This window comes from Eublepharis macularius, chromosome 9, assembly GCF_028583425.1.
Source record: "Eublepharis macularius isolate TG4126 chromosome 9, MPM_Emac_v1.0, whole genome shotgun sequence".
In the NCBI taxonomy this organism is placed as follows: domain Eukaryota; kingdom Metazoa; phylum Chordata; class Lepidosauria; order Squamata; family Eublepharidae; genus Eublepharis; species Eublepharis macularius.
Genome location: NC_072798.1, coordinates 37,618,899 through 37,633,277, shown reverse-complemented (window position 1 = coordinate 37,633,277; position 14,379 = coordinate 37,618,899). Strand labels below are relative to the sequence as shown.

The 14,379-nt window shown below is 44.4% G+C and overlaps 1 protein-coding gene across 2 annotated transcripts in view; it reads left to right on the top strand.

Annotated features, from left to right (window-relative positions):
* The window catches only part of SUN2 (Sad1 and UNC84 domain containing 2), a 37,165-nt gene extending 25,456 nt beyond the window's left edge, over nucleotides 1-11,709 (top strand). For both annotated transcript variants that reach the window (XM_054987996.1, XM_054987995.1), the window contains 6 exons: nucleotides 1,502-1,717; nucleotides 3,414-3,498; nucleotides 5,086-5,201; nucleotides 5,859-6,026; nucleotides 9,107-9,199; nucleotides 9,993-11,709. In XM_054987996.1, coding sequence (XP_054843971.1) covers nucleotides 1,502-1,717; nucleotides 3,414-3,498; nucleotides 5,086-5,201; nucleotides 5,859-6,026; nucleotides 9,107-9,199; nucleotides 9,993-10,109 — 795 coding nt within the window. In that variant the 3' untranslated portion in view covers nucleotides 10,110-11,709. The remainder of the gene's footprint in view (nucleotides 1-1,501; nucleotides 1,718-3,413; nucleotides 3,499-5,085; nucleotides 5,202-5,858; nucleotides 6,027-9,106; nucleotides 9,200-9,992) is intronic.
* The last annotated feature ends 2,670 nt before the right edge of the window (nucleotides 11,710-14,379 follow it).

The window sequence follows — 14,379 nt, the reverse complement described above, 5'->3', positions numbered from 1 at the left end:
GGGGAAGGGAAAATGGTATCAGTGTGGGCAGGACCAGAAAAATCCCGCCTTTGCTGAGATCTTTCAAAAAACATCACAGCAAAGCAGTTTGGGAAAGATGGGAATACCCAGGAAGTACATGAAATTAATATGACTCTGGGAAAGTGGGGGGGAAACCCACTTCGCAGTTGCATCCACGCAACATCAAAAAAATCCATGTGTAAGATCAAGATGGGTAGCCATGTTAGTCTGTAGCAGCAGAAAAGAGCAAGAGTCCAATAGCACCTATAAGTCTAAAAAATTTGTGGAAGGGTATGAACTTTCATGAGTCCAAGCTCACTTCTTCAGATAACTGAAGCTGTGACTCACAAAAGCTCATACCCTACGACAAATTTTGTTAGACTTATAGGTGCTGCTGGATCTTATTTTGGACATTTCCAAGTAACACTCACAAAGTGGCCTTGTGGGAATATATGTGATCACTCCTGTGAATTCTGCCACCTCCCAAATCACCATCCAGTTTGTGTCTGACCAGGGGGTGAGTGGGAGAATTTGCATACCATAATTTTCATTTATCTCCAGGCAGATCTTTTTTTTCTGGGAAAAGGTGGTGGAACTCAAGACTGCACAATGACGTCACTTTGGGTCAGCTGGAACAAGGGGGGAATTTTTTAAAGTTTAAATTGGCCTCAGCAAAAATGGTCACATGGATGGCGGTGTGGAGGGCGATCTAAAGTCCCCTCTGTCTGGAGATCAGGGGGTGGGGCCACTGGTTATGTGATCATTTTTAAGAGGTGCCGGAACTCCATTCCACCATGTTCCTGCTGAAAAAAATCCCTGTCTTCAGGCATCTCTGGAGGCCTGGTGATATGTGCACTGAGCTTACCTGAACCTGTTGATAACCTCAGTTTCCTTTCTAAATCTGTGTTCTTTAGCTACCTAGATTCAAAAATATGAGGCCCTTCTAAAATTTGACACCAAGCATATTAGGAAGTCTCTCTGTCAAGAGTGAGAGGCAGTCCCTTCATTCCAAGGCAGAACATGTTTAAATTGAACCAAAAATGTTTATTTAGAAAGATCAAAGTAATTTAAAATAGAGAACATAAAGCATAAAAACGAGTCCAGTAGCACCTATAAGACTAACAACATTTGTGGTAGGATGGCTTTCGTGAGCCACAGCTCACTTCATAAAAATAAGTAAGCTCTTACTCTATAACGTTCACAGAGATGGTAGATCAGATTATGGCACATTTACCTCAGTGTACAGGAAAATAATACTTCAGTATTGAAATCCAGTCTGCCTTTTTTCCGCATAAGAGGGCACTTGAGCTCTTGACATGTAGACAGCATGATAACCTCAAATGCTGTAGGTCTCTGGTCCCATCTGTTGTGACCCACAGAAATCAACAGATTTGAAATAACATTTCCCATTCCCTGTAGTCAATTTACATGCTCTCATAAGAGGTCTGAGGTGGGGGAGGAATGTTGTTACCAAACCCATTCTTCTTTCTAATGGTTTTAGGTGGAAATCCAGTTTCCCAGGTGGCTCAGCCAATTCTTGGCCCAGCCTAGGCAGGATGGAGGGGGCAGCCTGTTCCTCCAGCATGAGGAGTTCCAGGAACAGCTCCGCAACCTGGAGCACAAGATCCTTGCCAAAGTCTCCGAGAACCAGCGATTATCTGCACGGGATGTTGGGGTAGCGCTTCAAATGGAAGGAGTCACGGGAGTAACACCAGAGGTGAGGATCTGCTTGCTCTCTATCCCAAGTGGCATCTGTAGGACTGATGCCGAGACCGCCATTCATGTGGAAGATGCTCTTGTGTCCATGAATCTGGACTTGTTGGATTGGTTTCTCTCGCTACTCCATTAACTACTTCATTTGCGCTTCCATTTGGAGTGCTAAGGCAGGAAACCAGCATGGCATGGCTGGTTTCCTCCCTTAAGATACCATGTTTTCAGGGTAGGCCAACTTCCTTGCATCGGCAGGTATTCCCCAGATCAAGGGAAAGTGAAGAGAGTACTGTGCCTCCCTTGCCTGTTGTAATGCTTGCCAAAGACACCCTCCTCAGTCATTCGTCCTCCTTCCTGTATCGTCGGCCATTTAACTATTGCTATCACTCCTGGCTTTATCTCCCCCACGCCCCACCCCAGTCAAGTAACTTGTGTTTACTTAGGTCTTCTGTTCAAGGCCATAGAAGTCAACCACCCTAAGTAAGGTAATTCTCTTCCCTGCCTCCTTCCTTCTGCCTCATCGCAGCCCTGAAATTCTGGGCCACCAGCACAGCAGTACATGGCTGAGAGTTTACTCAACCCTGGAGCTCCCAAGTTCATCCCATCACCAGAGCCCAGCCACACCTGGAAAGCTCCCCATCACCACCTCCCCTGCCTGCCCAAGAGCTTTTTCTGTGTACCACTTATGGGAAATGGTGTCCTATAGCCTCCAGATGGATTTTGTTTAGTAAATGGCCTGTATCGCAGATGGCCTTGAGCATTTTGCTGCTCTAGAGAAACGCCTGCTCCTCCATACAGTTGCTTCTGCTGCCCTGAGTTTTGTTCCCGTTGAGTGCATAAGCATGCTTATGTTTTTAAATCCACAACTGTCTGTTTATTTTGGTAATACATGGTTTTGGCCTGTCACAAGGTAAATCTTAACTCATATCCCCTGCTATGGATCTATTACCAAACAATCAACAACTTGAGAGGCCGTTGATGGTTTCTTGCTTGTTTTCAGCAGGTCATAAGACTTCAACTTGGATCCCTTTCATACAGGCTCTTTAGTTCCGTTTGCCTTCAGAAGCCAAACTTTAAGGATAAATCACTGTCCTGTAGTTAATGAAGTTTTATTTGGGTTTTCCAAAAACTGTTTTGCTCTAATGTAGGGTTGGGGAATTCCTGGAAAACTGGCGAAAACTGGCGAAGCTGGAATTCAGTAGGGATGTTATTTCAGAGAGTCTACCCTGTGAAGCTGCACTTGCCTCCAGGGAACTGATTTCTTTAGTCTGGAGATCAGTTGTAATCCCAGAACTCCAGACCGCTCTTGAAGATTGGCAGCCCTACTCCCAAATTGGTTTTGGTTGCTGCATTTTTATCCTTAAGATGTGTGAAACCTTAAAAAAAATCTTTTTCCTTCAGCTGCCAAAGAGCCTATATGAAAGGAACACGGGGGAGGAGAGCTGAGAGGAGCAGCTAAGTTTCCATGAGAAGTGGGTGGCATCAGATGGCCCGGTGTCATTCCTTGTGGCCTGTGGTGCAGCTCTAGTGGTTTGGCTGTGTATTGATGTGCTACTGATTATACAGCAAGCCTGGAGTTGTCCACACAGCCGCATTTGCATGAAGTCATTTGCATGAAGAAACCCTAACCTTGCAGCAGAAAGTCACGCTTTAGGGGTCTGTGGTGGTTGTCTTTGCAAGTCAGCCCTGTCATTTTGTTTCAGCAAGTGCACCACATTGTGAACCAGGCCCTGAAACGCTACAGTGAAGATCGCATTGGATTGGTTGATTATGCCCTTGAATCTGGAGGTATGGAGACCAGCAAGTTGTATGTTTTAAAAAATCTTATTAAATAAAATAAGTTTAAAATGTTCTACAAAGTTCTAAGTATCATACATACAAAAGTGATCTGTAAGAGTGTGTATGTGTATGCATAATGACTAGTATACATATAATCAATGAAAGAATGCCAAAATTTGCTGGAATGATTTTCTAAAACTGCAGTTAATCCTTGTCTGCATTCAATTAGTTAAGTTTAGCAGTTCAACCTTATTTCAAGACTCTTCCAAAATAGAGGAAATGGTTAGCAAATATTCCTCTTCATTTATAAATATTTTTGTCACAGTAAGGAGATTTCAGATTACAGGGAAATGGGCTGATCAGGTTATGACCTGTTAAAAGAAAACTGGGGAGATGATTTCCGTGCTGTGAGAAGGGATTTGGAGAAGAGAGCCTGGGAGTCATGTTTCATTTAGTAATAAAAAAGATATTCTAATGGTCAGCAAATATCCTGAAACTTGTCAGGGAGTTTCAACTACAGGCGTTAAAGCCAAAGAAGGCCCTTTCTCCCTCTACATCTCCTGTTGTCTCTGAATGTTTTACCACTCCTTTCCTCAAGCCTGAACATTTGGAAAGAAAGATCCTAATCACTCCCCCATTTGCCTAACCAAATAAAAGTGTGCAGATTTGCATGCAGTGGTCTGGTTGCAAAATCCAGTCTTTCTCAGCCTGCTTCCACACCTAGGATTTCTCACATTTCAGCCACTTGACTGGTGTTTCCACATGATATCTTCTCTGTTTGTGCACAATTATGAGCCCATTCTTTATTTTAAATCTGTAAAATATTTCTTGAGCAGGATGCTGTCAGCAGGAGCAGTTGCTTGTGTCTGAATAGAAAACAGTGCAATTGCAGGACTTCAGTTGAGGAGCTAGTCAGTTACTCCACTACTCCTTTCATTTGTTGATGACTGTAAAGGGCCAGTCCTTGGCAAGTTAGCGTAGAGGAAGAGAATTCCCTGCCTATTAGAGAGAAGGGGATTATCGGAGATTCTGCAAATACAAGGTTACCCCCCCCCAAAAGGTTGTTAAAGGTATTGTGTTATTCCTACCAAATGTTACTCTTGCTTGTTTGTTTTTTTTTTTAAGAGAGAATCTCCCACAGCTCAACCTGCCTTTTAGGGAGTGGGGGAGATCCTCAGAGGTGTCTGCAAATATATGGAGTTTTTATAAAGTTCTTTTAAAAACTATTGCATTATTTCTATGCAGTGTTGCGTTGCCCATGCACCTCAAGATTTTTAAAAAATTAACAGGGTGGATGGAGAAGTCTGAGAGTCATGTGATCACAGAGCAGGGGAAGCTTCAGTGCACATCAGGTGTGAAAGGAAAACCTCTGGAAAAAATGGGGAGAAACCCGATTACCTTGGGCTATCTGTAATCTCTGTTGCTAGGGTGATTTCACACATAATCACATTCACCTTGGTGTGGAAGCAGCTCAGGTTGTCTGTTAGGGATTGAGCCGATTTTTAATCCTGTGGAATGGCCTGTTGGGTCAGCTCTCTTGTTATTTGTCCTGAGGGAAACATGTGATTTGGTTTCACCTGTCTCTTCTAATTGCAGGGGCCAGCGTTATCAGCACTCGGTGCTCAGAAACCTATGAGACCAAAACGGCCCTTCTGAGTCTTTTTGGGATCCCCTTGTGGTACCACTCACAGTCTCCACGGGTCATTCTGCAGGTAGGGGTCAACATAGAGGCCTTGTCCCGTGTTGCCTCCAGTCACTCTATTCTTTCTTTACATTTTGAAATCCAGTCTTTCTTCCAAGAGGCTGAGTATACATGGGGCTTATCCCATTTATCCTTGCAACATGGGCCTCCACATGACACAACACAGACTGATGATATGGAGGCAGGTAAATGATGCAGTGCTACCAACATCATTACGAGTGCCCTCCACTTTATATTATGGGAGGAGAAAAGTATGCACTTGACTTGGCAGTGCCGTTTCCAGTAGATTTCGTTGTTGGCAGTAATGTGTCATTCCATCCTGAAATCCTTAACAATTGAAGATAATTACTCTCTTTCCTATTCATTCCCTAGCATAGCAAATTTGTTTTTTCAGTGTGTTGAGATGAGAATAACAGATCAGTTCCCCTTTCAAGACAGTTTTCAAAGTTCATTTGTCGAGTTTTTATGGACAATATTATACAGTTTAAAGAGCCTTTTTAAACCTGTGAATTGCTACCAAGAGGTGATTCTTTTTTCCTCTTGGTAAAATGGTCATTGAGTAACCCGGTACTTTAGGACAGAAGGACCGAGACCTAATATAGGCATGCTTGTTATTTTTACCTAAGAATTGTGGGGTTTGTTTCTTTTTGACATCCTGCATTAACAGCCAGACGTCTACCCTGGCAACTGCTGGGCTTTCCAAGGCTCCCAAGGTTTTGCTGTTGTCCGCCTTTCAAGCAACATCCATCCCACTGCAGTGACACTAGAACACATCCCTAGATCCCTCTCGCCCAAAGGAACCATTCCCAGTGCCCCCAAGGACTTCTCGGTCTTTGTAAGTACTCTTTGCATGTAGTAAAGTAAGTTAAAACTGGGCAAACTGGAGCATACCCACTTGGAGGACTTCCTCCAATATGGTGATTCTTTTTGTCTCCTGGAGGCTGGACTTGCAGGACTCCTTGTGCTTTTGTGGGGGTGGAAGTTCTCATCTGGTTTTGTCAGATATCTAACAGCAAGATAGCTTGTGGTCATTTGTACAGCTCCATGATCTCAGCCAAAGCTGCACAGTGATGTGCTGTGTGAATCTGGATAGGTAAGGCTTGGGTGGGGAAAAAAGCCCACTTTAGGAAGAGCTGTGGTTGTGGTAGGTTTGCCAGCTGTTGCTGGCAACCTGCTGGGAGGATTGGAAAGACAGGGGCAGGTGCACTAGTGTGATACCAATCCTCCTATCGAGGTTAAACCATAGATGTATTGTCGAAGGCTTTCACGGCCGGAGAACGATGGTTGTTGGGGGTTTTCCGGGCTGTATTGCCGTGGTCTTGGCATTGTAGTTCCTGACGTTTCGCCAGCAGCTGTGGCTGGCATCTTCAGAGGTGTAGCACCAAATGCGCTGATCAAGAATTCCTCACTACATCCCGACACGCACAGAAAACTATGCAAGACTGAAGCACAGCCACCTAGACTATATGGACTCCCCAAAATACATAAAGATTCAGTCCCACTCCGACCCATTGTGAGTGCCATTGGTTCACCGACATATGAATTAGCTAGACATCTGGCAGATCTCCTGCAGGACCACATCGGGAAAACCTCGTCTTACATCAAAGATTCAGCAGATTTCATCAACAAAATCAGTTCTCTGAAACTCAATCCACAAGACATACTTGTCAGTTTTGATGTTGTATCCCTGTTTACCAAGGTTCCAGTAAAAGACACTATTGCACTGATTAATCAGTTTTTCCCAGAGGATGTAACAGCCTTATTCCATCATTGTCTGACAACCAGTTACTTCCAATGGGACAACGAATTCTATGAACAGATGGATGGGGTGGCCATGGGGAGCCCACTCAGCCCAGTTATAGCAAACTTCTACATGGAACATTTTGAAAAAACAGCTCTAGAATCAGCACCCCACAAACCCAGTGTATGGTTCCGGTTTGTGGATGATACATTCATCATTTGGAGCCATGGGGAGGAAGAATTGAGGGAGTTTTTGAATCATCTCAACAACATCCACCTGAACATACAATTCACAATGGAGAAAGAAAGTGAGGGAAAACTCTCATTCCTGGATACCTTGGTCATCCGCAAAGCAAACTTTCAGTTAGGTCACAAGGTCTACAGGAAACCAACTCACACTGATCGGTACTTACACAAAAACTCCAATCACCACCCCCGACAGAAAAGAGGCATAATGAAAACATTAGTGGATCGTGCAAGACGGATATGTGAGCCGCGCTTTCTCAATGAGGAAATTAATCATCTAAACCACGCACTTCAGGCAAATGGCTACTCCAGAAATGAAATCCGAAGAGCAATCAAACCCAGGATGAATCAAACAACCAAGGGAAAACAGTCACCTACAGGAAAAGTGTTTTTGCCATATATCAAAGGAATTACTGATCAGATGGGAAAGCTTATGGAAAAGCATAACCTTCAAGCAGTATTCAGACCCACCCGAAAAATACAACAGATGCTACGATCAGCAAAAGACAGCAGAGACCCCCTCACCTCTGCAGGAGTATACCGTATACCCTGCAGCTGTGGACAAGTTTACATCGGGACCACAAAGCGTAGCATCCAGACAAGAATAAAAGAACATGAAAGACACTGCAGACTTGGACAGCCTGAAAAATCAGCAGTGGCTGAACATAGCCTAACTCAAACAGGGCACAGTATCTTATTCCAGGACACCAAAATACTGGACAACACTTCCAACTACTTTGTCAGACTGCACAGGGAAGCCATTGAAATTCACAAGCATAAGCAAAACTTCAACAGGAAAGAAGAAACCTTAAGAATGAACAGAGCATGGGCTCCAGTTCTGAAAAACACCAGGCCAACAAAACACTCCACACCCGACAATAGTCCTGCAGAGAAGATTAGCACATCAAGCACCAATCCATATGCAAAAGAACCTCCTCAGGTTACAGTGAAGCCTCCCGCAATTAGCATTCCACACCCTGGGAAACTCTTACAGAATGACTCAGCTCAACCCCACCCCTCCTGAGTAGATACAAATGACCTACATCTTTTCCACACTGTGACACTGAGAGATCTCTGTCTTTTGGTGCTACACCTCTGAAGATGCCAGCCACAGCTGCTGGCGAAACGTCAGGAACTACAATGCCAAGACCACGGCAATACAGCCCGGAAAACCCCCAACAACCATTAAACCATAGAGTTTTGGATAAATCCCTAGTACGTCGCATTGGTTTTTCACTGGAAGAAACATCATGTGCCACCATAGTGCCATTGCAACCCCTCCATTTTTCTCCTCCTGGCCTTAGAAGAACTGGCAGGGAACAGGGAAGCAGCTGGAGAAGTCCTGCTATAGTGGGAGATCTGGCTTGCCTGGGTGGTGGTGATAAAATAAGAATAGAACAATGCTTTGATTAAAAGTCAAGGGGGTATATTTAGGTAGGGACACTGTGTTGATTAATGAGGGAATGCAGTTCTGAGATAAGGAATTAGCAAGAATCAACAGGCTGCTATATCTGCTACACAAATTTTAAATCCGTTTTGTGTTAGTTTAGCTGTCATGGCTCCCCCCACCCACCCCAAATCCTGGGAATTGTCAGACATTCCTTGCTCAGAACTATAGTTCTCCAGGTGTCCTAGTAGAGAGGGAATAAGTATTAAGCCTGTAGTGCCGTAATGCCCACTGAGATTCCTGAATTGACTTGGTCTTTAACAAAGAAGGAAGCGGGATTAGTATTCATAAATATCAGCCTTATCCCCCCGCCATTGCTCCTACGCCTCCTTTGTCCCTTTACTGCCCTGTACATGTGTGTGTTTCAGCATGCAGCTACAGGAGTGTAGCATGCAGCTACACTTGTATCTTCCTCCACCCCTGTGGTTGCTCCATTTTCCCCATGTCCCTCTCCTCCCTCTCCCCATCTTTTGTTTCCACAGGGTTTAAGTGAAGAAGGGCAGCAAGAGGGCACCCACCTTGGGAAATTCATGTACGACCAGGAGGGGGACCCCATCCAAACATTCCATTTTCAGGTAGGAAAGGAGGACAAGAAGTAGCGATTAAATCTGGAGGGGGGGGGGGCATGGCAGATCCCACATGGTGTGGCTGTACTAGACAAGAGGCCAGTGGAGCTCCTTGGTTTCTCAGATATGGGGAACAGAGCTGGTCATTTAGGTGTGCTGTGGCAGAAAAGCCACACCTCTGCGCCCTTCTGGTAAAAATAACAAATTGAATGTCTGTTTGCTAACCTTCAGTGACCTGAAGAACTCACATGCTAGCACCTGGGTGACATGAAACTCACTGGGTCACGATAGCATCTCTTTAAAGTCCCTCTGTGTTTTGCAGGGTTGCCATTGTTCTAGTCCATGAGCTTATCAGATCATTGAACAAAGAGTTGGACAGGATTCCTGGTCATCAGTTTGCCAACCCCTTAGTTAACACCGTCTCAATGGCAGTATCCAGGGAAAGGCCCCATTACAGCCAGAAATGCAACCTCTCTCTTTATTCTCATTTTCTGAGGAAAAGCACTAGGGAAGGCATTGCTTACAGATTTTCCTGCTGCATGTGTTCCCCAAGCTCAGCTGGGGTTCTGCACAGGAGCGGCTGAGAATGGCTGTTAAAAAATAAAGGCGAGGCTGTTTGGGCACTGTTTCAGTGCAGAAAATGGCTGATAGGGGTCAAGCCATTTGGATGTGAATTTCAGAGAAAACCAAAGCATGTGAGGCGCTTGTCCATTCTAGCCCATCTGCTATTCCCAGAAAGGGGAGGTCAAGGCTTACCTGATTGTTAATCTGTGTGTCACTTTTTATTCTTTTCCATCCTCAGGATGAAGATAAAAGTACAGCTTTCCAGCTGGTGGAACTGCGAATTCTTAGTAACTGGGGCCACCCCGAGTATACCTGCATCTATCGCTTCCGGGTACATGGAGAGCTCGTCTCTTAACCCCTCCCAGTGCCACACCTTTGCTAGCTGGCTACCTCAAGTTCTGCGCCTCAAGAGTGGCAAAGGCAGTGCCAGAAAAGAGATCAGTGTGGGTTGGGCAACACTTCTTTTTGCTGTGTTACTCGTAGGTGAGGAGTAGGCACTCAACAACCACCTTGTGGTCAATCTATTCTCTCAATGGGTAGAGGGAGAAGAGGGCTTCTCATTTTGGTCTTTTATAAGCTACTTTTTAAAAGTGTGTTTCTTTTTTTAAAAAAGCCTATGCAGCTCATATTTGCCTCATGCCCCTCATCACAAACAAAAAACTGCTTTCCAGATTTTTCTTTGGGAAGTTTTATTATGATCCCCTTGTAGATCTAGTGCTGTACGCATAATTGTTCGGAGGCTCTAGCTTATGAAATCTGTCTTGCTTAAAAGACAGCTTGTAGGCAGAAAGAGCCTATGGTAGTGTGCAGTAGGAACTGGCAGCTTGGCAGAGGGAAGTGGGCATGTACTTAAAAGAAGCATTCAAAAACCAACTGCTATGCTCTCAAAGAACATGCAGTCTGGTTTTCAAGGAAAAACAATGGAAGCACAATCTTGATTATTATAAGCTTTCCATTCCTGACAGAGCAGACACTATCAAGACTCATTCCCATGGTGCAGTGCTGACTTGCTCTTTGAAAGATGGGGGAGGGGAAGCTGGGGCTCCCAGCAGCCTGGAAGAGCTTCCTCCTAATCCCAGATAAGTGGAGGGTGGCTGCTCTTTGCCAGGGGTGAGGGAAGGTCTTCTGTACAACCTCCCAGCCAGCCTTCTCTGTAGTTATTATTCCATAGCAGGTTGCAGGGCAAAGTTTCAATGCTGCTTAAAATTATACTCTGCCACCCCGTCTTCTCAAGCAGATTTTAACGCAGAAGTTATTTCAGTAGAGGTTGCATGACATGGCAAATACAGCCCAAATTTATTTAGTTTATCTAATCTCCTGAGGGACTGAGCTAAGGAAGAGTCGCTGTCAAACACATCGGCTGTTCCATTCGCTTAAATGCAAGATTACCAGGCCTCAGGTTCTTCCTTTGCATAGAGACTGCGCTCATATATATGCTGGTTTACCACATGGAAAATGGCAGATTGTCCAATCAGTTGGTCAGGTGCCTTCTCCTGCTTCATGCTGGGGAAAATCATTATCACAGCAGTGCACCAGATTGTCTTGCTCTATACATGCAGCCAAATGAGGGAGGTCAGTCTCAAAGTAGTCATAGCTGCAGCAGTAGGTATGATTTTGAATGCTCCCCTTGTATGTAAACTGCTTGTAGAGCAGGAAACAGGTTAGACTTACAACCTTTTTCTGGCTATTGTGCTGCTTTTTAACTACAGGTATTCATGTGGAATGTTGCCTTTAATCTGAAGTTGACTACCTCATTTGGCTGCAGGTGCCAACCAGGCCAGTTGAAAAATCCGTGTTAGCAAAGGAGCTGCTGTCCATGGGAGTTTTCTGCACATTTTCCTCCATTATAGTGTCTGTAATTTTTTCTTTCCACACATGTTCCACAGTGACTGTATTGGCTTGTTTCCAGGCATGTGGTTGTCACAGCTGCTGTGGTGACTGAAAGCCCCTTTTTTGTTCTTTTTTATATATATATATATATATATATATATATATATATATATATATAAATAAAAGCCAAGGAAGCAAAAAATCTGTGTGTAAGTAGCCATGGTAAAATTTTAATTGCCACCAAGAAAAACAACACAGCAAAGCTAGTTTACCACCTGGCTATGTACATGCTGTGGTAACATGCCTCTTGGTAAATCGTTGACTGTTGAGAGCTTTATTCAGCAGGACCAGCCCTCATGGATGCCTCATGAATTAGCGCCTTCATTTTAAGGCTTCTAACAAAGGGATGAGGGACAGGCAGATGGCTCTTTTTAGCATGGGCAGTTCCTCAGTTTTGTCTTTTGAAATCATTTAGCCACCTGTTCAGTGCTGTATACTGCTTTAGAATCTGCCTGCATGTGTACAAGGCACAGCTGTGAGAGGGGAGAAATCAGTTACATTTTTATATCAAGGGGAAATGGGTGGGCTTAAGATTGTAAATGACTATGAAAACAAAGTATGCACCTCAGAGCAAGGGGGAATCAACAGTGTTATGTACATCTCACCACTTCAGTGTTCAAGGGTTGTGAGGGTTAATGACTTTACGTTGAGGGATATAGATAAAATACTGTTAAAGGCTTGAACAGTGTTTAGCTAGCCCAGAAATTATAATCTAGTTCTTGCATCAGATGGAGTAGTTTAATGGTAATGCATAGATAGATCTAGGCTATGTTAGTATTACTAGACCTTGTAAAATACAGCAAGGGATAATGACTCCTAGAAGCATCCAAGAGAAAGCTCTTGTAGGGTGTAGGGTGGTGGTGGGAGGAAGAGTTGAAATGGACATTGAAAAACACCCTGCAGGTTAGAAAACAACACAACAGGAAGTAAGCTAAGCTAGAACTTGTCCCTCTGCTGGACTAGTTTTTATTTGCAGGGAATTTTTCAATGCATAGTTTTTTGCTCATGGTTTTCTTTTTTAAAATAGTGGAAACCTAGATCAGCCAACCGCACATCTTTAAACAGACTGGACACCTGTTCCTTAATCAAGATTAGTGTCACGAAATATTTGCTCTGTTGAAGAAGCTATCTCAGCTGGTGGGGTTGTAAAAATACTGTGTCATATACTTTAGCCCAGGGGTCCCCATCCTGTTTGAGACTGCAGGCACCTTTGGAATTTTGAGATAGTGTGGTGGGCACCACCACAAAATGGCTGCCACAGGAAAGTGGGATTGGCAGCCCCCCACTGGGAGCATGGGATCCTCTGCCCCATCTTTTATTCCTCCCATCCCTGTTCACCTGGCTGGTGGGGGGGGGTTAGGAGTGGGGAGGCAGGCCAGGATCCACCAGAGCATGTGGTGGCATCTGAAGGCCCTGATATATTTTGGGCCAATTTTGGCTCTGCTGAGTGCCTGCAGTGTCTGGTTTTCAATCAGACATGAAGTCATCAGGCTTTCTGGAGCACACACACGAGACAGATGGATCAGGGCCCACACCTGCCTGCCAACCCCCTTATGTCCACAGTGGGGGAGGGCTGGCAACCCTAAAGTGAAGCCAAACATAAAATGTCAGGAGCAAGGTCATATATGTCACTTTTCAGCATTTCAAACAAATTCTGTTTAACAGGATGCCTTTCAGTTTGCATGGCAAATCAGAGGCCCTGCAGGCACAAGGGAAAGAGTTGGCAGGTGCTATGCCCCTCCCCAGCTACCCACATTGGGGACCCGCTTTAGATGACTGCAAATCCCGTGTTTAGAACATTTTGATCTTACTTTCAGTATGACAGCAAATCCCGCTCCTGAAGTTACTTTTCCCCAATATACAGACAAGGAAAATAATGGTATTGTCGAAGGCTTTCACGGCCGGAGAACGATGGCTGTTGTGGGTTTTCCGGGCTGTATTGCCGTGGTCTTGGCATTGTAGTTCCTGACGTTTCGCCAGCAGCTGTGGCTGGCATCTTCAGAGGTGTAGCACCAAAAGACTGAGACAAAATCACTGAGAGATCTCTGTCTTTTGGTGCTACACCTCTGAAGATGCCAGCCACAGCTGCTGGCGAAACGTCAGGAACTACAATGCCAAGACCATGGCAATACAGCCTGGAAAACCCACAACAGCCAAAATAATGGTAACTCTTTGATTTTGACCGTTCAGATATTACCTACTAGGATAGGTCAAGCAGAAGTGACATTTTTAGTAACTTTCAAGTCGCACTAGGCTTGTTCCTATAGTAACAAAAGCATATCTGCCACCCCTTTTCCAATCTCTCCCATTTTCATTCTAAGACAGAAGTAGATAAGGGTTAATAGAACCAGCTCTATGATGGCAGTCTGGCTGGTGAGCAGCTCTGGGCAAACTAGAGGCCCAAATAAGCTCACCAAAGAAGGCAGAAAGCAGGGTTTGCTTGTGCAAAAATGTTGTGTTGTATTTGTGTATTGCTTTAAGACCAGGGGAGGGGGGGAATTTTTAGTATATACATGGATTTCTGTTCATCATGCCTGAAAGAAAATGCTTTTGAGTAATAGCTGTTTGTACTCTTCAAACGATGGGGGAAGTTTTAAAGCACTGTTTTTTTAACATACTGTCTCTTTGTAGTGGATGACAGGAAAGCTTGAGTCTGTGCAGGAGAAAGTAAAGAGATTTCTGGAAAGGCGCATATAATGATTTTTTAAATTTCAGGTTAATTGACCTGGTATAGC